Consider the following 24,161-nt stretch of genomic DNA (forward strand, 5'->3'; position numbering starts at 1 on the left):
GCCCTCTGGCATTTTGGTGAAAATATGTATTAGGTAGGGTTATGAAATTGCAATAACGCAACAAAGGCAAAGAAAACCCCCTTTCTGCCAGCAAGTCACAACTGTGAAGGAGCAGCTGCTGAGCCAGGCCAAGGAAATGGGACTTTCAAATGAGACCAGAGAGGGAAGGTGATTTAACAAGGGTTTCTATTAGACAGAGATTTTCTTTTCCCCCTCCCTGCAGAAACCGCATCCTGTACTAACGAAGAGCATTCTCATTATCTAGCATGCATTGCCCACAGCAGAGGTTTTGTTTGCCCCCAAAACGAGAGCTTGTTTTACATTCCCTGGGATGCCTAGCGACAACACTTGCTACACACAAAGGGTGGCTTTGCGTTAACGGATGGAAGTGGCATTTAGAGGGAGAACAGCTGGTGAGTTTCCCTCTCTAGCCAAGAGCTCGCCATGTGGTGCACATACCTGTAGGGGTTTATCATCTCCTCAGTGACAAAATTCAAGTAATTCCTGCAATTTAAAAGATAATGGTCATTCTGGTTACAGAGATCAATGAAGTTAGAAAAAGAATCCAACAGCCTAACCCTAACCTCAACATGCATACGCAAGCCCCACTAGAGACAGATAAACCAAAGCATGCTCTGCAAAACCACGGGTGGCCGTGTGTCTCAAATGTATGGCACGAGCGCTGAGGCTACCTACAAAACCTTTGAACAAAGGTGTTCTCTGCAGGTCTCAGCACGCAATGCAGCCAGCTTGCTTGGAATAAGATGGATCACTGCATGCCGAGGCTTATGGTCAGCTAGCAGCGCCTCGGTATTGCCAGAGGAAGGCCACAATCTGCCTCTATTTTTATTGCAAATAAAGAGAGCCCGGGTTTCTGGGCGCACATGTGAGAGTGTGAAGGGATTAATGAAGAAACCTGTAGGAGCTTTGGCTTGGAGTTGTCAATTGGCAGACTGATGTGTCAGGACTGACAGCTGCTGGTCACAGCTGCAGGGCCCACAACCTCTACTTTGACCTTTGCTCCTACACAAGCCACGGGCACTGGCTTACCAAAATCCAGTCAGTCTGAACCAATGGCCCATATAAGGCATATTACCTCTGAGTTCCTGCCCAAAATGAGGGCTGGAGCCTTCTCAAGCCCAGAGCATGCGACGAATCCTTTCTCCCATGCTGCCTTGGTTAGCTGGAATAGCCTTGCGATCTTGCTGCACCTAATTGTCCCCTGATGCTTCAAATATCCTTCTCCGTCTGTGACGATTCTGGCCCAGTCGGACAATCCCACCTTATTTAGTGTCTCTTGGTTTCCCTGAGTTCGCTCACCATACAACCTGGGCATTTTACCAGGTTGCCCCTGTATTTGCTCCCTGTTTTAAATACTGCAACTGACACCACTTGCTTGTACTTGCACATAGGGACTGGGGAGGGGCTGTAAGGATTGAGCATGAATAACACTAGACAAAAATTAAGCGATTGCACTGTTACCTTGGTGACGAGTAGAGCTAGACTAGAAGTTCTGGGCCATGCCCTCCCTGCCAACTCTCTCAAAGAGCTGAAGACAAAGAACTAAACTACACTGTCACTGCAATGAGTAATATGCCAGCATCTTACCAGCCTCCATAGGCAAAGAGACCACTATACAAAGCCAGAACAATGTTCCCCACATCGACATTTGTGCCTTCGAAGGAGTGTTCAGGACTCAGGTTTGACACATCACCTACATCGAGACAAAAAACAAACAAGGACAGAATATTAAGATGTGAGAAGTAGGCAAAGGCTGAATCCCAGAGATCTTTGCAGGTTGACACAGACAGGAGATAGGCAGGGAAATGGTCTGGCAACACCCTGGGACAAAATCTGCCGATAGGGCACTAGTTTTGTTGATGCAAAGCAGGTTGCGTTTCTGTTAGAGAAGGTGTAGACAGGTTTCTATTGGGCTCATCTCCTACTGCGTTACTCCAGTTTCACACTGCGTGGTTCCACTGCAGTAAAACTAGGATACGTGAAATTAACAACTAACTACAGCAAGAGTTCTCAAACTTTCCCACAGCGTGGATCAGGCTGACAGATAATGCCTCCTAGACACCTCCCCTCCCGTTCACCGCTGCATAGCATCCCATCTGACAACGGCGACGACTGCTTACATGGGAAAGTAACATGAGGGAGCTAATGTATTTTTAGCTTCTTTTGATGCAAGTTAGCAAGCGGAAATCAGGAGATGAAAGCCCCATGAAAGCAGCCAGCTCTCCTAAGGGCACCTCTGAGCACCTAATTCCCAGCACCAAAGCCCACATGCTGTTTCTCCTGGACTCACCATTGCTGGAACTTGGTCTACACTACAAGCGCTACAGCAGCTGCAGCGTGTCTGGTAGATACGCTCTATGCTGACGGGAGAGTGTCTCCCGCCAACATAGTGCCCGTGTGGCCAGCACGTAGGTTGCTGTAACTTGCGTCACTCGGGGGTGTCTTTTTCACAGCTCTGAGCGACGTAAACTAGATTGATTTAAGCGGTACTGCAGACCTGCCCTAAGACACTTTATGTGCCAACAACAGAGTTTGGGGCCTTGATGCCATTGACTAAATTCCAAGTGGAACAATTCTATCCTGCCTCCCTAAAGCTTCCCAGCTGTTTCAACTGAATAGGGGATCCTCTCTTATTCCCTGTCCTAACTGGTTGTGCAGCATTGCTGGGTGACTGTTAAACAGCTGCTCCTTCCACCCCAGCGCTAGCTGCATTTTAGCAGTGGGTGGAATGATTCCTGCATTATGCAGCTTGCAAAATGCTTTGGGATCTTTCTGGCTGAAAGATGCTTAAAAGACTTTGTTATTATATCGTCCTTCCACCAAAGGCTGCTTTTTCTCGATAAAGACCATCGGTGACCCAATAAAGCAGCATGTTATGGTATCCCTTTTGAATTGTGGGAAGGGAAGTGAGCTACCTGAGGGTCTAAATATCAGAAGTTCCTGTTATTTATCCACGATTGAATTAAAAAGCCATAAAAAGAGGATTTGATTGTAAATTTACTGAAAGCCCTTCCAGCACACCCGCAGGGGTTATTTGTTTTGCTTTAAATCTCTCTGCGGTTGCTTTGTTTCATGCTGTTTGATCTGGAGCCTAAATCCAGGCCTGAGGTGGGGCCTCTCCTTCAATGGAACAAGTGCTCTCCTTTGTGAGGGAGGAAGACAGGGGAGCAGCACAGGATTTGGTGAGGCACGTTAGCATCTGACCAGCAGGGTTGCCTCCCATGTGATTCCTCTTACAGCAGGGATCTGCTCTAATCACACAGGCAACTGTTATCACATGGCAATCACCAGCGCTCGCTGGAGGTTAACCCTTTGGAAGGCTACATTCCACAGATTCATATCAGAGAAGGAAGAACAGGGGTATTAAAAGCCAAGGCACCACTTTTTCCTTGCGCTGCAAAATTTCAGCTCCCCCGCACCACAGGGCTTTCAGCAGCATCACGTTTACCCAGGCGGGCCAGAAAAGGAACACACAAAATAAAGCGGGGTGACAAGGAGACTGCTAGAATCACGCACATTTTGATCCAGTAACACTTTCTATCAGTGAGAAAGGGGCAGCTTTCCCCTGCAATATGATGAGTCTGAGCTAGTTTGCTGGGGCAGGCTCTAAGTAGGAGCCAATGGGAGTTACCAACCTCAATGGCCTGTTTTGATACTCATCCCTTCCACCTGACCCATGCCTTCCATCCCACATTGTCTCCTCTTCACTGTCTCTCTGCCCAGCTGCCACTGCTCCTTCCCCGTCAGTTGGTTTAAACCAATTAAGCCTTTAGCAGGCCCCTACTGCCAGCAGCAAGTAGTCCCCTCCATTCCCCATGTGATGGCCTGTGCTACCTAAGTCTGCTCCTGCTGAGGCCCGTGTTCTGATCAGACACCTCCTGCATGCTGTCCTTACCATTACATGTTCCTCTGACTCACAGGAGGGAGTCAGACTTGGCTAAGGAAGCTACAGACGAGTGGCTCTCTATCAGATACCCACGCAATTCAGAATTGCCACCAGCCAAGCAGATTCCTCCTTTTGTAAGGCGCGTGGTTGCTTGCATGGTGTGAGTACACAGAACAACGAGATCTCTAAGCATGAAAGAAATCAAATAATCCTGGGCCTGATCTCGGGATGAGAACTTGTCAACCCTCAAAGTGATAACTGGAAATTCTTACGCAATTAACAAAATTAATACATAAATCGATAGATCAGGCTACACTGCAACCTACTCAAGTGTGTGTTTCTTTACCCCAGAACCTTGCCAAGGACACTGGGGTGATTATCACTGAAGGACTGTTATAGTGGTAACAGATTGTCCAGGGCTCTAGCACTTCTTTTTTCCCCCAACAGTCCATAGATCTCGCTCTGCCTTTCCCCTGGCCGCAGCACACAGTAACCGTCTGTTACCAAGGCCAAGCAGAGCTGCAACTCTCAAGCTCGTGGCCAGAAACACAGCATCCCCGAGTCGCCAGCCAGAAATCCGTGCTCGCCAATGCAGGAAATATCCCCCAGCTGGGAACGCGACAGCTTCTGTGCAAAGAGGGTTTGTTTAGTTCTAATCCGGATTCGGTGCCGTGCTGCGCTTCACAGACGCCCTGGCTTGGTGTCAAGGAGTCTGGCTGCCCCTTCAGGGCACATGATCAAACAGAAGTGAAATTTGCCACAGAATATGTGCTACAGAAGCAGTGTTTAAGCACAACAGGAAAAATAAAGCATAACGTGTGTGTGTGTGTGTGTGTGTGTGTGTGTGTGTGTGTGTGTGTGTGTGTGTGTGTGTGTGTGTGTGTGTGTGTGTGTGTGTGTGTGATATGACATACACACAAACCTGCACTTGCCATAGCATGTACCTAGCCCATGCCTTTGCAGCACCGAGCTCCTACTCAGCAGGGATGCACTCAAACAATAGCTGTGCAGACATTGCGGCATGGGCTGGAGCTCAGGCTCTGAAGCCTACGGAGCTGGGTGGGCTTCAGAGCCCAAGCTCAAGGCTGAGCCACAACTACAAAGCGCTGTCTACACCAGTGGTGGGCAACTTGTGGCCCGCATGTGGCCCATCAGAGTAATCTGATTGCGGGCCGCGAGACATTTTGTTTATGAGGACCTGATTGCGGGCCACAGGGACGTGCTGGCCACCGCTTCCCGCAGCTCCCATTGGCCGGGAATGGCGAGCCACGGCCACTAGGAGCTGCAGGGGGCCGTGCCTCCAGACAGTCAACGTCAGCAAAATGTCTCGCGGCCTGCAACCAGATTACCCTGACGGGCCGTATGCGGCCCACGGGCTGCAGGTTGCCCACCACTGGTCTACACAGTTATGTTTAGTGCGGTAGCATGAGCCCAAGTCTGTTGACCTGGGCTGGAAGGCTCGATTCCACGGGCTGCGTAGACGTGCCCATAGTGGCTTAATGACAGAGTCCACCTTCCCATTCATTAGCAAACGTGTTCTGGAGGGCACATCCCGCCAGAGCAGACATCTTCTTCCCACCCTGCACCAAAGCTCCATCTCCCCATATCAGGCAGCAACGGCACATCCCTAGGGACATGCTTAACTGCACCCGTAAGCCATATTTATACAGAGGTGGCAGCCAACGTGTTACATGTTGTGGCACAATAAAGGTCACACCCCAGCAGTCAGTCCAGAAAGGTCTGCAAGTTATTTCTCCCCCATGGGCCAAGCCCTAGAAGTCTCACTGATGAGCCTGTCTGACTTCATCCACCCGTCTCATGAACAACGCTCGCTGAAAAGGGCCCGGCATTTAAGCTGGAGATTCAGGGAATTCTGTTTGACACAGACAAGCATAGCATCTCCCACCCTCTTACTGCACGGCTCACAGTTAAAGCTGCTGCATGCGCTCTGGAAGCTGTGCAAAGGTACCTGTTCGCAGCTCACACACATGCTCAATGGCGTCCAATACTCCCACGGAGCAGGATGTTACTATATAGGTGTAGAACACTGGCTGCACTGCTCCGTTTATACCCACCTGCCCTTCCCTCCAGTTGATACCCCCTACTCTAAATACTGTCCGTTCAGAACACTGGCCTCACCTCATAGCAATAAGTGCTATAGAGACAACATCCTCGCTTCACCCTGCACCCTGGTTTAAATGGGTTGTACAACTACACTCTGCTCGCAAATTAACCACATTAAGGTAACGAGTTCCGACACAATCCCTATTTGCAGCTCTTGCCAGCCGACAAGACGCCTGTAATTGTACCTGTAACCTCTCTGCCACCCGGGGCCTTCGTGCAGAAGGAATTTTCATGCCATGTGCTGCAAGTTCAGACCTTTTCTTTGAAAGCCCTCGTTTCGTATCGGGTCACGTCCATTCCCGATGTAATAATGCAGGCTCTTCTATTGAGGTGAGGCAATTCATTGTAATTAAACGTGAGTAGCTGGGCGAAATGGCAACGAGAGGGGAACGCAGCCATCTAAGTCAAAGAGCGAAGGGGAGCGACGCAGAGTTTCCCAAGTGGCTCTAGCTCTGTAACGAAACCGAGCAAAGGGAAACAGACGCTGGACGGTAGGGAAAGCTCCCAGTGACGAGAGCTACTCAGTTGGGGCAGTGGTGGGAGCCCTATCAACTGTGTCATTTAAAACAAGACGGGCTGAAGCACTAGTGGGCCTATTGTGGGGAAAGCCATTCTATACCGCCCCTCCCGCAAGGCAATGGTTTAGCTCGGACCCACACAGGTGTTGCCACCTTCTCATTTCTACAATCGGCCTATTCCTAGTGCTGCTGCCGTACGTCCAGCCTTGCCTGCTATTTGTATGACCGCTGCAAGGGACGGATCCTCATCTCTTCTCCTGAGGGGCAACCCAGCTTGAGAGACTCCGCTTCTGGCTAGGAAGGCATGCGCTGGGGATTTCAGCAAGCGGCAGAGCCGCCTCGCCGCTTGTGAATCAGGGCTCCTGGGTTCCATTCACGGCGCCTGCCGATCGGCGTGGCCTGGGGCAAGTCAGAGCACATTTCTGCGTCTCAGTTCCCCCTTCTGTAAAATGTAATAACATTTCCCTCCCCAGAGCGCTGGGAGGGTTACTTAGCTAATGTTCATAAAGTGCTATTATTAATTATTATTATTATTAAGAATAATAACAATAATCATCAAGACCTGGAGGCCCAAAGGGCGTTCTGGTTGCCAAATTCCTTTCCCTCTAAGTGCATCATTATCTTCATCACGGAGCCCTGGGCTCTCAGAGGAGGCCAGAGTAGGAAAGAACTACCTGTCCACTCCAGCTATGCTCCTCTGTCGGCTCATAAACTAGAAGGGGCAAAGGCTGCCTACAATCTGCCTTCCTAAGCACGGCATCAAACCACTCATCTGGGTGTGACTCCTGCTAGACCAGGACCAAAATGGTATTCCCTTAGCCTCAGAAAACAACCTTCTTGATAGCTTATTGAAAGCTGCAAAGCCCAAGGGATCCATTTCAACAGCATCTTCCGTACACTACCACTGCACCACTGTGTACGTACACTGCACACTGGGTACACACACCTTTGCTGCATTCTTGGGCTCCTTTGCATTTTGTTGCTACCAAGGAAGCATAATCAAGCCCTTCCCCTGTGCAACCTGCTCCTGATTTCTTGCAATTTTTGTATCCACCAGTGTGGAAGCTGCTATTAAAAAATACAGAACTATCGACTCTACACTTATTGGGCCAGGCAGGCTGGGAGTGGGTGAGGTGTGTGTCACAGGGCAAGCTTCCTTTGGGAATTAGAGAAAGCAAAGGTGGTGGTTAGAGACTTTAGGGAATGTATCAAGTTACTTCAATTTTTATCTTAGGTGCAGACGGGGCACTTCACAAATAACCCCCACCCCTTTCCCATTAGGGCAGGCTAACAGCAAAATGCAAACTCCAAACAGTCCAATGCATTCCCAGCCACTTCCCACTAGCTTATTTTATTGAGCACAGCAGGTTTAATCCACATCCACAGAAACTTGTAGCTGAGAAGAGGGTGGAGGGAAGCTAGCCAACTAAGGTCCTGAATAGGGACTGATTTAAGGCCAACCAACTAGTTCTGTAACGGAGCCAGCGACCCTTGGGGATGGCATAGCCACCCATCTGTTGCTCGTACTCAGTTTCCAGGATTGTAATTATCAGAGGCCACAGCCTTTAATCATAGCTCCATTTCAGTAAGAAGCTGTGGGGAAAGTATAGCATAAAACAAGACAAGCTATCGATTGCATTGATCCATAGTGTAACCTGCTACGGCTACAGTCAAAGGCTGTTTGGAGGCAGACAGAGAGAAGCTCTGGGGGTTGATGTGGAGGAAAAAAGAGCAAAATATGCAAGTGTTTAGTGCCATACCGTTAACAGCATTAGCATGGCTGTATTTCTGAAATGGAACCTTTAATCTGATTTGCTGTTTGGAATCTAACCTAGATCAGTAGTGGTCAAAGGTAATTTTTCCTTGGCCAGTTTGCAATGAACTGGAGGGTCCCAGAGCTTAAAGCACCAACTCTGATGCAGCTAGGAGAAGGTAGTGCATTTTGGGTACCTGCAAATGAGCACCACTCAGCTTCTCAAATACAGACAGACGGATGATCACCCTACTGAGGTATATAGCCACAGGCACAAGTGTTTTGCCCATTTAGGGCTTGCAAACATGGTGTAGCCACGTGGCAGTGACGATGGATATACAGGGTGTACTACACTGCCTATAATCGCTCCCTTCAAGCAACATTAAAATGTTGCGTCATCACCTACACCCGCATTGCGGGATAGTCTTCCATGTGCACCATAACTGCAATCACCACACATACAAATGGGCATTTGACCATACAGTCCCTATGACTGGAAGAGAAATCACAGCAATTGCGCCTGTATTTTTATGCACGTTAATTTTTTTGCACAGGCAACTGCACATGTGCAAAGTCTAGGTGTCACTACTCCTGGCCTTGGTCACCAAGCGCTTTAACACAGCAGCTGGCAAGAACAAACTGGCTGGGTAAAAACTAATTATGCCTCCTTTCAAACTAGAGCGTGCAAACTGTGCAATACATTAACCTGCCATGCCCACCTGACCTCAGGCAATTGGCATGCGCCTGCACCAACTATGCCCACTTGGCCTCAGACATTACCATCCATCTTTGCTTGGAGATTAAATTGGTGGTTAGAGAGCAACAAGCCCATAAAGCAATCCTGCATAATTGAGTTATTCACCCTCTAGTGTGAAATGCCTGATTAAGACTTCAACATGCGGCCAGCCCGATATGATTTAGAGCTGTGGAGAATACTGTCTACTTTTCCAGACTCTCCATTCACTCTCCATTTTGATACCTTTACCCACTTTTCACACACACACGCACACGATGATAAAGAGGAACGCTGAAGTCGATCTCATAACAGCAGTTTTCCTTGAAACCTCAAGTTCTAGTAGAAAGTGACGGATTGACAGCCATGGAAACAGCCTCTATTCTCATCACACCCACCCAACAGGAACAGCACGAGCAACAACAGGGCAAGCTTTCCTTACCCCCATTCCTGTACGTGCCTCATGATCTGCAGGGACAAATTCAAAAGACGAGAGGGGAGTTCGGTCTCCATAGTCCTTGGCCTCGCTGCTACAGATCAGAAAATGGGGGGAAAGCAGGAGGAAGTTGTGGCGATGGGTGTTGCCATGTGGGCACCTGTCCACTAGGTATTTGTACTCTGACCCCCAAACTCATTCCAAACAGTCAGGAGTTTGCCACCGTTAGATCTGAATAAGTGAGCTTCATGTCCAAGGTCTATACCCCATTACCGGTCCCCTGAGCCAGCCAGCTAGCAGGCATTAGAAGAAAATCTACTGACTGCTGTAACTATGCTAATTGTCTGCTGCTCTCTGAATGGTTACGTATAATTAACTCTGGGTATGGAGTGCAGGGAACATGGACAATGACAACACTTGTTCAATCTGTGGCCCTATGTATTGTCAGTATCTGTCCGCAGTTTGTGTTCTGAGATCCTTCAAGCCTGAGATTTTGTTAATTACCGGCCAAGCACTGCAAATTTCCCTGTCAATTCAACAGAATATTTCTTAGCTTCTCTTTCATGGGACTCCAGAACAAACCAGACCTCTATAACCTGACCAATCTTTTGCTATTAACAAGGGTTTCTTCATTCCGTCCCTTGGTCTCATACAGATTTGTCCTGACAGGCTTTTTCAGCGCATTCAACTGCCATTATTGCCAGTAGAGTGGAAGAGAGTAAACTTTCCCTCCCTCAGATCTGTTCTAATCAGGGGACTTGTCACAAACAAGGCAATTTTCTTTTTCTCCCGCCATGGAATTAGCAAAATGAACCTCATTGAAGGAGGCAGATCAAAAGGGAACTTCCTAGCAAAAGGGAAAGAGATTCAATTAAAAATAAAGACACACACACACACACACAAAGCCAAGATGTTGCCTTGCAACCAGAGTAGGTAGATAATATGTCTATTGGGCTTTTATGGATTTATTCTGTGCTACTCTGCTTAGTCTCTAAGGTTTGGATCTTCAGTTCCTAACTTTTATTTTTAAAACAGTCCCACGTACAGTGGGAAGTTTGCCAGGCACAATCGTTCTTTTAAAGACCGTTTTACCCTGAACAATGAACCAGTCCATGAGGTGGGTGACCCAAGAGTACAGGATTATATAGTCTGCATATAATTAAAGGAAAAAACGAGGTTTGGGGGCTAATCTAAACCCTCCATGGCAAATGTTTGAAATTCAGCCTACCTACGTCTGTCCTTAATTCACCCGTGTCTGTTCAACAGCTGCAGCTCTCTGTGTTAGGTCTCTGAGAACACAGTGAAGCGAGTTAAGGACAGAATGGAAGCCTTAATTCTCAGCGTTGCCCCCACAGTGGATTTAAGGCAGTCGCTTCGAGGCTCACAGGCAAATGATTTAAAATCAGAATGCAAGAATTTTTTAAAAGTTGTAAACTAACAGAAGTCTGAATTTAATTACTCCCCTTCACATACACACCCCTCCAAAAAAATTGGTGAGAACAAGCTTTTGGTTTGGTTTAAGCATGCCACAGCCGTGTCTGTAACCAAATGCTGCAGTATTGGGCACACGAACCAGAAATTGAACGTGACTATTTTCATTGACCATGATTAATTCAATGTAAAAAACCATATACACATCACCCAGCATCAATAGCAAAAAGGAAGTTAGGATTTTAAGCATGTTCAGTTTTAATAATTAAGAAATTTAGAAAAATTTAAAAATCTGGTTTTTGACTTTAGAATGTTTTCCACATCTAAATATACCAACGTATCCTTGTGTGGTGCCACAGATTAAAGGCCCCAGCTTTAAAACTGACCCAGTGAAGCTATTATATTTTTTCTTTAAACAAATCCTTACAGTCTGATTGTTTAAGCAGGCCTTTAAAAGAGCTGTGGGTCTAAATGCAACAGCTGCAGAACTGCAATGGGAATAATCATGATACAGTTTAGTGGCTCACTTCCTTAGAAAACTTAATGGCTCAATCAGATCAGCTCCAAATCCAAGATCAGAAAGTTGCCATGTAGTCAAGGACACCCCAATCCTCCTGGTTTCTCCCTTCAATTTTGCTCCAAAATACTCATCATCCATATATGAATTTTAATTGAAACCATAACAAATCAGAGGTAGACCCAGGAATATAACCCAAGAGCGAGCTGCTGCATCTGGTTCTGTATGATCGGACCCCCGGACCCCACTGATGACTAGGCAGTCTTCCAGCCAAACAAATCTAGATTCAGAATCTAGCCCCAGGTGTTCAGACTCCCAGTCACCTGTTCTAATTGCTAGATCACATTGGCGCTTCACTAGGCAATACCTGGCCTAGACATGGCTTAGACATGCTTGGACAGAAGGTACTAAGTAAACTTTAGCATATCACTAGAAGAGAGAACAAAGATAGTCTGTAGTAGCAGTGGAGGGAAAAACAGGGGTCATGTCTACACTAGAAAGTTCTCTCCCTTGGACTAGATTTATATAGTTTAAACTGGTACAACCCATCTCCAGTGTGGATACAGTTATGACCTATTCATGTACAGGAAGCGGAATAATTATACCAGCATAAGGTACCCTTATACTGGCATAAGTGCTGTGACACCCTGGCTCCCCAATATTCACCACTGTCATTAGGATATGTTTTGTACAAAGTATGCCTTGTGAGGTATCATTCTAAAAGTCTTGATCTGCTAGACATTAATATCTCATTGGATTGTATGTGCTATTGTCGTATGTGAAGTTTTGAACTTTGGCTATGTACGTGTTACTGAAACATGTTGTGAGGTTGAAAATACGCACAAGCAGCCTTTCAGGTACAATGGGGGGGATAGCTCAGTGGTTTGAGCATTGGCCTGCTAAACCCCAGGTTGTGAGTTCAATTCTTGAGGGGGCCACTTAGGGATCTGGGGCAAAATCAGTACTTGGTCCTGCTAGTGAAGGTAGGGGGCTAGACTCGATGACCTTTCGGGGTCCCTTCCAGTTCTATGAGATAGGTATAACCGTAAAAAGGCCAAACAATGTTAATGGCTTATTGAGGAAATGCAAACAAGCACAAGGATTACCCCAGGAACTGTGTACAATAGAAACCTCTCAGAGAGAGCACTACACAATGGGAAATGTTTGACCCAGGTCACAGCAAAAGAGCTTTCCAGCAAGTGGGAAGAAGATTGTGGGGGGAGGGATAGCTCAGTGGTTTGAGCATTGGCCTGCTAAACCGAGGGTTGTGAGTTCAATCCTTGAGGGGGCCACTTAGGGAGTTGGGGCAAAAAATCAGTACTTGGTCCTGCTAGTGAAGGCAGGGGGCTGGACTCGATGACCTTTCAAGGTCCCTTCCAGTTCTAGGAGATAGGATATCTCCATTAATTTATATAAAAGGGGGACAATGACATCATGATGGTACCTCACTCTCCCCACAACAACACACCTGGAAACCCGTGAGGGGCAAGGACTGAACGGGGGGAAGTGATGGTCCCAGGTTACAGGGATTTTTAGCTTGTGTATGAAAACCCGGGCAAGCCGAGGCAGCTTGTGCCTTAAGAATCTGCCAGCCGGTTTATCACTCAGGGTGAGAATTTGCTAATTCATATCCTACCTATCTTGTGTGTTAAACTCAGTTTGCGGTTTTGTTTATTTACCAAAGTAATCTGCCTTGATCTGTTTGCTATCACTTAAAATCTCTTTGTAGTTAATAAACCGTCTAAAACCAGTGTGTAGAAATCATACTTGGAACAGAAAGCTGTTGCAGATCTTCTTCCACATTGAGGGACGGGGCGAATGTCATGAGTTTACACTGTACAGTTCCCTGTGCAGCGCAAGATGGTATAATTTTGAGTTTACACTCCGGGGGGGAGGGGGGGGATTGCCTTAGCGACAGGGAGGTGCCTTAGCTGAGCCTTCCCATGCAGAGATGTTCTCAGCATGTGTGTGAAGCTGCAGCTGGGTGTGTCCCTACCTGTGTGTAGGCTGGTGAAAGAGCAGGCTTGGACAGCTTGCCAACTTACCCCAGCACCACAGTGTGAAAGGCAGCCCAGGCTGGTGGGTCAGGTGGGCTCAGTGGTACCCCAGTTCCAAGTGGCACCGCAGGGGAAACCCATCACAAGTGCATCCACATTAAGGCTTTTACCGGTATAACTATCCAGATTAAAAAAAAACAAAACAAACAAAGCTCCTCGCCCCTTTCTGTCCCATAATAGCAATACTGGTACAACTTTTAAAAGTAAACCAGGCCCTAGGTGTAGGAACCGACTTCTGCTCTCCTTCTGGATCTGCATTAGAGATGTAAACAGAAAGCTCATAAGAAAATGCTGTTTTGCAAAGGGTAATATGGTCACGTGTTTTCTTTGCCATAAAATTTTATTGCGGTTCTTAAAGTAATGAAAACACTTCGCAACAGAGAGAAAAGACAGAGCCAAGGACTGAGGGGGAATTGCAGACAGACAGGCTATAAAAGTCTCCAAAGTTTCCACATTTGAATAAGAGACTACAATATTGTTACTTTCCACTGTTTACTGATCATGTAAATATAAAATAGTGGTAGGAAAAATAATAATGAAAAAAAGTTAATGAACTCCATTCAGACACAAAATGAAATGCCATGGGAACATACCAACCCTTCTACCTCCCAGACCTCCGAGCCAGCCAAGTTGCTGCAAAAAATATTTCAAACGTGATGTGTACTTTGCTACAACAATAACACTGGTCTACAATTTTTGAGAAGTCGTCTGCTTCAGAGAGAAAATGTGCTATTTATTATGTATTTTGATGTGCTGAATTCAAATATGACAATTAAAACAACTGATTGGCTACTGTTTCTAAGATATTTAAGTTTTTACATTTTATGTCTATGTATATTGTGTAGATAGTAGAGTTTTAATCATAAATTGTAAACCTAGGTCTTTTCATGTGTTTATGGTTGCTTTACATGATAATATTTCACCTGTCCTGTTTATGTAACACTTTAAAAATCAGCAAAAGGTTTATATAAATAAAATTTATTATGAAACAAAAGGCAAAAAACTATTCTGTACATTGTTTAGTCCTATTCTGTGTCTACTCGGCGCTTCTTGGCTTGTCTCTTGTATTCATTAAATGGAGCATCTCTTGTCACTGTCCAGCAATAGTTTGCAAGCATTGATGGGCTCCATTTGCCCTGATAGCGTTTCTCCATTGTTGCAATGTCCTGGTGAAATCGCTCGCCATGCTCGTCGCTCAGTGCTCCGCAGTCCGACGGAAAAAAAAATCTAGATGAGAGTGCAAAAAATGTATCTTTAGTGACATGTTGCAACCAAGGCTTTTGTATGCCTTGAGGAGGTTTTCCACCAACAACCTGTAGTTGTCTGCCTTGTTGTTTCCGAGAAAATTTATTGCCACTAACTGGAAGGCTTTCCATGCTGTCTTTTCCTTGCCACGCAGTGCATGGTCAAATGCATCATCTCGAAGAAGTTCACGAATCTGAGGACCAACAAAGACACCTTCCTTTATCTTAGCTTCACTTAACCTTGGAAATTTTCCACGGAGGTACTTGAAAGCTGCTTGTGTTTTGTCAATGGCCTTGACAAAGTTCTTCATCAGACCCAGCTTGATGTGTAAGGGTGGTAACAAAATCTTCCTTGATTCAACAAGTGGTGGATGCTGAACACTTTTCCTCCCAGGCTCCAATGACTGTGGGAGTGGCCAATCTTTCTTGATGTAGTGGGAATCTCTTGCACGACTATCCCATTCGCAGAGAAAACAGCAGTACTTTGTGTATCCAGTCTGCAGACCAAGCAAGAGAGCAACAACCTTCAAATTGCCACAAAGCTGCCACTGATGTTGGTCATAGTTTATGCACCTCAAAAGTTGTTTCATGTTGTCATAGGTTTCCTTCATATGGACTGCATGACCAACTGGAATTGATGGCAAAACATTGCCATTATGCAGTAAAACAGCTTTAAGACTCGTCTTCGATGAATCAATGAACAGTCTCCACTCATCTGGATCGTGAACGATGTTGAGGGCTGCCATCACACCATCGATGTAGTTGCAGGCTACAAGATCACCTTCCATGAAGAAGAATGGGACAAGATCCTTTTGACGGTCACGGAACATGGAAACCCTAACATCACCTGCCAGGAGATTCCACTGCTGTAGTCTGGAGCCCAACAGCTCTGCCTTACTTTTGGGTAGTTCCAAATCCCTGACAAGGTCATTCAGTTCACCTTGTGTTATGAGGTGTGGTTCAGAGGAGGAGGATGGAAGAAAATGCGGGTCCTGTGACATTGATGGTTCAGGACCAGAAGTTTCATCCTCTTCCTCTTCCTCATCTGATTCTGGTGCATCAGGAACCGGCAGTCCTTCTCCGTGGGGTACTGGGCGTATAGCTGATGGAATGTTTGGATAATGTACAGTCCACTTTTTCTTCTTTGACACACCTTTCCCAACTGGAGGCACCGTGCAGAAGTAACAATTGCTGGTATGATCTGTTGGCTCTCTCCAAATCATTGGCACTGCAAAAGGCATAGATTTCCTTTTCCTGTTCAACCACTGGCGAAGATTTGTTGCACAAGTGTTGCAGCATATGTGTGGGGCCCACCTCTTGTCCTGATCTCCAATTTTGCAGCCAAAATAAAGGTGATAGGCTTTCTTAACCATAGTGGTTATACTGCGCTTTTGTGATGCAAGTCACTTCACCACAAACAGCAGAAGTTATCTGCACTGTTCACACAAGTACGAGGCATCTCTGCTCACTTTGGCTAAACAGAAATGTGTCACTTTGCAAAATCAAACACTGACAAATAAGAGAGCACGACACTGTATGATTGCTAGAGCTGATATAGGGCAATTTGTTCAGCAGAGTGATGTAAACTTCGTTATGATTGCATCATCCATGACTTCTAGGAATAACACGATGCAATTCATATCATGTATGACGCAATACCAGCTTCAGATTGCATCATTCATTGTTTTGCCTAAAAAGCAAGTACTGTCCAAACCCAGTCATAGATTTATTCATAGATCCAGTCAAAGATGTATTTTAGTCATTTCTGGTTTAAATTGAGATCCCTTCCCTTTATAACTCACTTATCCTCCGCCATTCCCAAGTCAAGGGTCGTATATACTGACCCAATAGCATATCTTGAAAACTAGAGCCAATCAACAATTTTAAGCATCATTTTCGTTCTCAGTAACCCAGAATTAGTAAAGTTTGACTACATTTATTTCAGAAGCATTTTGGCTGTAGAGTAGTGTAATTGCCAACCAAGCATCAAATTCACGGAGCTCGTAGTGCTAAGAGTTCCTTTTGTCCAAAGAGTATAATGATTGGTCTAAAAGATAACAAGGACACACAGAATAAAAATGTATTTCCCATGGAAATGGGATTTATTGTCACCCACCTACTCAGAGTTTAACAGGCTTTGAGAAAAATTACCCATTTTAAAGAGCCAGCACTTTATACACAAGGCCTATTGATATTAGCCTGCAAGAGATCCAGCAACCAGATGTTGTGCAACCTTATGTGATGCCAGCATAATTCTGTTACTGGAGAAAGAAGGAAAATAGTCCCCTTGCTGTATTGCTACTGTAGCAGGTTTACAGCTCTGTGTTGAGATTAAGGAGAAGTGCTAGCTTTGGGAAGATGGAAACTAAAATATGAATGGAGGATGAGAAAGGGCACATGAGATGAATACGTGAATCTAGCAGACGATCAGTGAGACAGATTCTTCCATTGTGAGGCTGGTGAAAGTAAGTATTAGACAAGGGAGATTTCTCTACCTCGCATTTTGTTAAAGAAAAAAACTAAACAAACAAGAAGTGTAGGTCTCTTGAGTTAGGCCAGCTTGTAAACATGGAATGACTGTGAGTTATCTACTTCAGGTAGAGAGATTCTAAACAAAGCTGCCTACAGAACAGTCATGTACAGTCCTACCTAAAACCCATGTGAGTAATGAGATTCTCCTGCCCAAACCGCACCATGAGTTTCAATTGGATAGCTTTATTATTACTTATTTGCACAGTGGTAACAGCCAAAGGTTCCAATCCTGATTGGGGCCCTATTGTATTGGGTGCTGTATGAACACAAAGGAAGACATGGTGTCTGCCCTAAAGGGCTGACTGTCTTATTGATTCTAATCGCATTACTCTTCACTTTCTGTCCTAAATGTACTTCAGCAAGAGTTGTTAAACGTGCAGTGTGTTCCACACCACAGTGGCCTGTGAAGTGCTTCAGAAATGCAAGATCCCATGGAAAGGATCCTGACATGTCTGGGATTTTGTAGGACAACCCACCAAAAACTGGAAATCCACATTTAACAACTTCCATGCAAACAACATCCCAAAATGTATTTACAGAGATAAATAGTATCCAATATACTCTTATATTAGCAAACCTCCATTTTCATGAGGGAACAAACAAACAGTGTTTATAATCCAGTCAACCTCTGACCCCTATACTCTGCCCTGTTGTGCAGCTCACGGGCACCTAGGTAGGTCTGTTAAAGAGCCGGAAAAAAGGAGCACCCAGCTCCAATCAGGAAGGCTTTGCTGGATGGACTGAGATATAAAACACCCCTCATCTGTTGGCAGAAATGTTGCTTGTTGACACAAGTATGCACTAATGTGGAGAGAAAAATGAAGAAGCACAGAGACGAGGAAGAAGGGAGGTTATCAAGTAAGATTGCAAAAGAGAGACAGAGTAGAGAGGTGATAAGGGAGGAAGATATAGGATGGTTGCTACATGAACAGGGCTAAATTCTACTCTTGGTTACACTCGTGTGTCATTAGAGTTAATGTGGATTTTACACCTATGTAACCAGGAGCCAAATCTGACTCATACTCTGGAAAAGACCTGAGAATAAGATTTGTGTGGAGTAAAAGTGTTTATTACTATAATAAACAGAAAATAAAAAACAAAGCTTTCACTTGGCCCGGGGTAATTACTGGGAAATTGGAGGAGAGGATTTGTTTGTGTTTTTTCCTTCTTCTAAAAGTGATTAAGTTCAGCAAAGCAGGAAGGGGGAGGGAAGTATATTTTGCAACAAAGCCTTGAACAATGTTCCTCTAGAGCTGTAGGCACTGAGTTGGAAGGGGAATAAAATCCTCTGAAGAAGCAAGAAATTCTGCAAAGACAGCAGTGTCTCCCAAAGGAAAGGTCAGGCAGGAATTTAAAAGTGTCGGGGGGAGGCAGGGAAGTGAATTTGCCAGGACAAGCTATAAATATGTTATTTATCCACATTGAACAAAAAAAGTGCTTGCATAGCTCCCTGAAAGAAGTTTCTTTTCATAAAACCCAGATTTCAAAATTCTCATCCATTTTTATCTAGTCCTATGGAAACGTTTTTTATAAGGGTAAGTTTGCTCGCTAATCAAATCTGAGATAAAGCATTTCCCTATCTTTGAGAAAGTTGTAAGTTCACAGGGTAACTATACAAGGAAACAACAAAAAATAAGCAGAATGCTTCCTTTGTCTTCCCAAAGAGAAATCTTTTATTTTTTTTTAAGCTGATTTTTAAAAAAATTTCAATTGATAAAGAGTTTAGTGTTAGTGTCAGCTGATAGCGCTGGAGACTAAAGTCCTCTGATAATTCAGTAAATTAGCACCAGTGCCACTTATCCCTCGACTGCCCAGCCAACATACCTCAACCCAGTCCTGGAAAAGCCATCTCGGGGGCGACACAATATTCCCTGCCCCATTTAATCCTTGGCTTCTCTGCAAAGACTGCCAATAAAAGGGCTGATTACTAATAGTATTACAGTAGTGCCCACTATGTGCTAGGCACTTTCCATGCACACAGGAAGATGCAGTCCTGGCCAGGATGAGCTTACAATCTGAGCGCACCAGCAACCTATGAAAGGGGGCAGGTGGGCAAGAGAGATAAAACATACAGCCCGAGCATTTTTTAAAATCAATAGCAACTACCCCCAAGTGTGCCTACCTAACTATTATTAGTTGGTCAATTTCTTATAGTCATCACACTAGAAGGGGGTCTTGGGGAGGGATATGAAGGATGACACGGGAGTGGCCTTATAGACTAGTCCAGGGAGGATGTTCCATACACGAGGGGTCATGTAGACAAAAGTGCACAGACCGTTCTGGGAGGACAATGACAATGACGGGGGTGTTTTTGCCGATGCCGACTACTAGGAAATGGACGGGAACCCACAAACCAGTTACAAAAAGACACACAAGAGTCATTGCATAGCAATTCTCAATCACTGCGGATCTTGGCTGGTTTCAACCTAGCAGTGACAGGCCACATATCCAGCATCAATTAACAGAGCTGTCCCCGTCCCCACCCACACGTTATACCCCTGCCAAAAAAATCCATCTGATTTTAGACTCTCCAGGAAGCAGGCAAACTGTACACAGGACCAGGAACGAAAAGCTGGGCACCTGGCTGAACAATAACTCTCTGTACTGCCATTGGGATTGGATGCCTGGCTCCTTGCTCCCTGTAGCATGGCTCGAGTGTACTGCAGAAGCTACCTGCCGCTACCCTTCTCTTCCAATAGGGAGCGCTCCCTCAACGTTGTGAACAACGCGGCTGAGCTGCGTGCCCTGGAAAAGCTCCGGTCCCATCTTCTCACCCTCTGGTTTGCTTTCAGCCATCAATAGAGGGCACGATCTGATCAGTTACAATTGTCCGTCTATGTTCGTGAAGACCCGCAGGAGCCAGCATTGTAAGGGATATCCCATTTCTGTCCCACCTACCTCATGGGTGCTGAATACAGACTGGTGGACGATTGTCAATAGACAGCTGGGGCAGTTTAGGTCTCAGCACAAAGCCTGCAGTTCACATTTACCACTGCTATGTGCAGTGTGTGACCGACAGCCAACAAAGATAAGGGCTTTGATTAGTTCTTGATGAATGAACATGATCCTGTTGGAAACACTGTGTCCTAGCTGCTAGAGGAGTGGTGTGCTCAGGTCACCACTGGGACAGATATTGCAACCCATGCACTATCTCTGGGGATCATATTGTATTACGTTTAGGAATGGTTTATGTATCACTGTGGGCCAGGGATTGTATAGGCGGGGCGGGGCGGGGGGGGAAACCACAGCCTCTGCCAAGAACTAAACAGAGTGGAAGACAATTAAGGCAAATCACTCGGGTTGTAAACACCCCCAGAGAGGTACCGCTCCCTGAAGGCTTGCCTATGCAGGTTCAAACTGGATTTTCCAGAGACCAACAGACAACCTAAGGGCTTTTGGCATAAAAAGGCTGACTTTAAACTGACTCAGGGCCTTCTTTCTGACTCAGCAAACGGACAGGACCATCTGTCCAACGGGGGTGGGGGCACCAACCCTGGCGGAAGGGTTTAAAAGACTTTAGCCTACTAGGACTCCATAAGATTGATGGGTGACACCTGGTGAGCTTTTAGCATGCGTGCAGGAACATTGATTGGTTTTTGTATGTCTTCTCTGGAACGCTTTTACCTTACAAATAAATGTATTTTGCTTTGTGGAGGCTGGTTGGTAAGTGATGTACACTGCTGTAAGCCCTGGAGAAAGGGTACCCACAGGTGCTGGACCCTGATGGGGAGATCACAGTGAGATGTAAAGGGACTGCAAGCCTAAACTCCCGGTCTGGAGGGAGAGAGAGATGTCTCTGCCCAAGTGAGGTGACGACTGGGAGCCTGAAACCTTAAGTGGATGTCCTTGCACAAGGCAAGAAGGGGTTCAAAGGTGCGGTTCACCTGAAACTGAGAGAGTTATATAGCCCGTTTAAGGGAATTTCTGTTCTCTCATGAGCTAAACCTGTATCTGGGCGATAGCAGACTCCACACAAGCTCTGGGGTGGTTTTAAATATTTGAATATATATTTTTAAAAGTCTTGGTGACAGAAAGTTGGCATTTGGTGCAACAATGACCTACAGCAGGTCCCTGCCCAGACAGGAGTGCCCATTTTGCATACGAGTTGTAAATTAACCGGGATTTTCTATTCATCTTATTCTAATAAAGTCTCTTCTTATCACTTGCATTGAGCAGTGGGTCAATTATCCACATGATCACTAGGATCCCTCTCACACGGTCAAATATGTCAGGGCTTATAGAAATATTAGGCACCTTTAGATGTACCAATCTTTTATCATGGAGACTCTCTCCTGGGCTCTCTGATTTCATTCAGAATTACAGTCTTCCCTTTTCATTAAAAGACAACTTTGTGCTTTTAGTGATCAGGTTACCCAATAACATCAGGCTAAAGAGATCAAGATAAGAAGATGGACATCCTGTTATTTAATAAATGTTATTTGGGCCCTTAGATTTTGATCAAATTAAACAGGGAACCAAATTAACCAATGGCTGAATTAAGTGGAAGATACCTTGCATGGTGGAATACTTTGTGTACCATTAACATAAATTCCAGCAATCCCATTAAAGATGTAAAATATGGCAGCTTATCCATAGACAAACCCATACACACCCCATCACATGCTCACCTGCCTTTATAAAGGGACTGCTGGAAACGTCACTCAAGCACACAGGAAGAGAACAGACTCTTGCAATGCATTTATGATAGCTTCTGAACACAACTTTGTACAATTTTTTCTGGGGACAGATTCTCTAGAGTAATTAATATTTCTGGACCCATCTGAAGGTCACTTTGGTCTATTATGATTTTTAAAAACACAAATAGATATATTCTGGAGGTGAGAGGATATAAGCACATTCTGAAAGCTGTGTAGCCAATTGCTACAATACCCTGAGAGGCAGAGGGGAAGGGGAATTAGACTGGATTATGATATTGCTATTACTATTAATTTATTTTTATTACTGTACTGCCTAGATACATCCTGAAATTTGCAAGACAGCCTTGCAGCCTATAAGCCTGACCCTCAGGACAATGAAAACAATCCTGAATTTATTTTTAGCATCACAAAAAGGCTAAATTGAGTCATCAGGATGTGTTGTGTTGAGACACTATGGTGACTGTGATTTCATGATGTAACGACAGGACAAAAATTTCCTTCCACAACTGGCAGAGACTCAATGCCTGATCTTTCCCCAGGTGAGAGCATAAGCAGCTCCACTATCAGTTATTTGGCAAGAAAACTAATTCAGTCATATTGAGAATGATGGAAAGGAGGAAATAACCTATCCTTATCATTTATAAACCCGGATGTGAAGGTATCACTGCTTAGTATATGCACTAGCTTGGAGTTGGTGTGTTTGTTTTTAAAGATAGTGGAAGGAATTCAGTTAAAGTTGCAACATAGTATGGAACTTGTCTCAAAAAAGAGTTTTATGTGCTTTACTGTTTACATCTAGTGACATTAAAAAAATAAAAAACCCACCAAGGTCGCACAAGAAATGGCAGGGCTAGGAGAACCCAGGAGTCCGAACTCCCAGTCCCCCACTCTAGCCACCAGCCTTGCACTCTCTCCCTCAGCAAAAATAGGAGACATACTCACCCTTCCCAAGCTGCACAAAACCAAGGATGATGATCAAAGCAAGAGCCAGCAGTTTCGCCGCTGCAAACGCATCCTGGACGCGGGTGGCGGCTTTCACGCTGTAACAATTCACCGCTGTGAGAAACACTAAAGACAGAGATAAGGAGAGACAAATCAGTTTCCACTGCAACGAGTCTTTAGAACACAAAACATACCCTGGGACTTCTCACCGGCCTTTGCTTTCTGTTAAAATTTAGTAAACACAAATTGCTTAAAGAAAGAAAGAAAAAGAACAGAGCTCACAATTGCATCCATCTTAGGACTCTTTTGCTTTCTAAAGACTTGGTAGAAAATCTCTATATTATTATTAGAGTATATTATATTCAGTAGTAACCCTATGTTATTTAATGTAGTATAATCCCTCCATATTATCCACAAAGTCAGAGATCTCTAGCCCCTGAGAATACTTATCGGACACTGGGTCTACATACTCCCTGGGGTATATTATTCCGTATAGTCAAAAGTTTGCCATATTTTAGCTAACACGGGTTAGGGACTAAAAATAAATATTTAAGATATAATTGTCTTGGGACGAATCCCTCCCCCTCCCTATTTCTTGTCTTCAAGAAGGCGGTCTCTACAGATTACAACTCTCTGGAGCAGGGACATGCCCCTTACATGGGTATAGTGACACATCATAAAAATTGTACTAACAGTAAAGTACATGGCTTCAATACCTCCTAAACCAACCCCATTACTTCTATGGTCAAGCCAGCTTACATATAATCACCATGGAAATACAGACTCCAGGAGCTATTTCTAGCGTTGCTATATTACCTGCATTACAACAGCATCCAATTGAAATTGAGGACACACAGTGCTAGACACTGTGCAAACTCACCGGAAGAGAAAGTCCTTGTCCTGAGGTGTTTAAAGTCTCAGTAAACAGGACAAATACAGAGTGGGAGGGAAAGGAAAAGCAACTTGTGCAAAGTGACAATGCAGGTCAGAGGCAGAGCTGGGACTAGAAATCAGGTCTCCTGACTTCCAGACCAGCGCGCTGTCCACTAGATCACACTGCCTCCCTATAAAAGCACAAGGCATTTTGCCACCTTTAATGTGAAAGCTGCTCACTAACAAAACCTTTTATTTCCTTTTAAGATAGTAAGTGATCAGAAGAGTACACAGTTTTCACCCTGTGGTCACTCTCCTTGTCCAGCTCCCCTCCCCTGCTGGGGAGATGGGCAAGTAGCGCCAGGTGAAACCAGGGTTAATGGTATGCCGTATAGTGGGCAGCAGCCCACAGCCTGTTCTCCTCTGTTCGAACCCA

General features: G+C 45.2%; 1 protein-coding gene across 1 annotated transcript in view; it reads right to left on the bottom strand.

Annotated features, from left to right (window-relative positions):
• LOC112105764 (large neutral amino acids transporter small subunit 1) overlaps positions 1 to 24,161 on the bottom strand; it is a 58,959-nt gene that overhangs the window by 10,553 nt on the left and 24,245 nt on the right. Inside the window, exons 2-4 of the mRNA XM_024198681.3 lie at positions 22,853 to 22,978; positions 1,609 to 1,714; positions 460 to 504 (exon numbers count right to left, since the gene is read on the bottom strand). Coding sequence (XP_024054449.2) covers positions 460 to 504; positions 1,609 to 1,714; positions 22,853 to 22,978 — 277 coding nt within the window. The remainder of the gene's footprint in view (positions 1 to 459; positions 505 to 1,608; positions 1,715 to 22,852; positions 22,979 to 24,161) is intronic.

This window comes from Terrapene carolina, unplaced genomic scaffold (assembly GCF_002925995.2).
Source record: "Terrapene carolina triunguis isolate 2854851 unplaced genomic scaffold, T_m_triunguis-2.0 Scaffold33911, whole genome shotgun sequence".
Lineage (NCBI taxonomy): Eukaryota > Metazoa > Chordata > Testudines > Emydidae > Terrapene > Terrapene triunguis.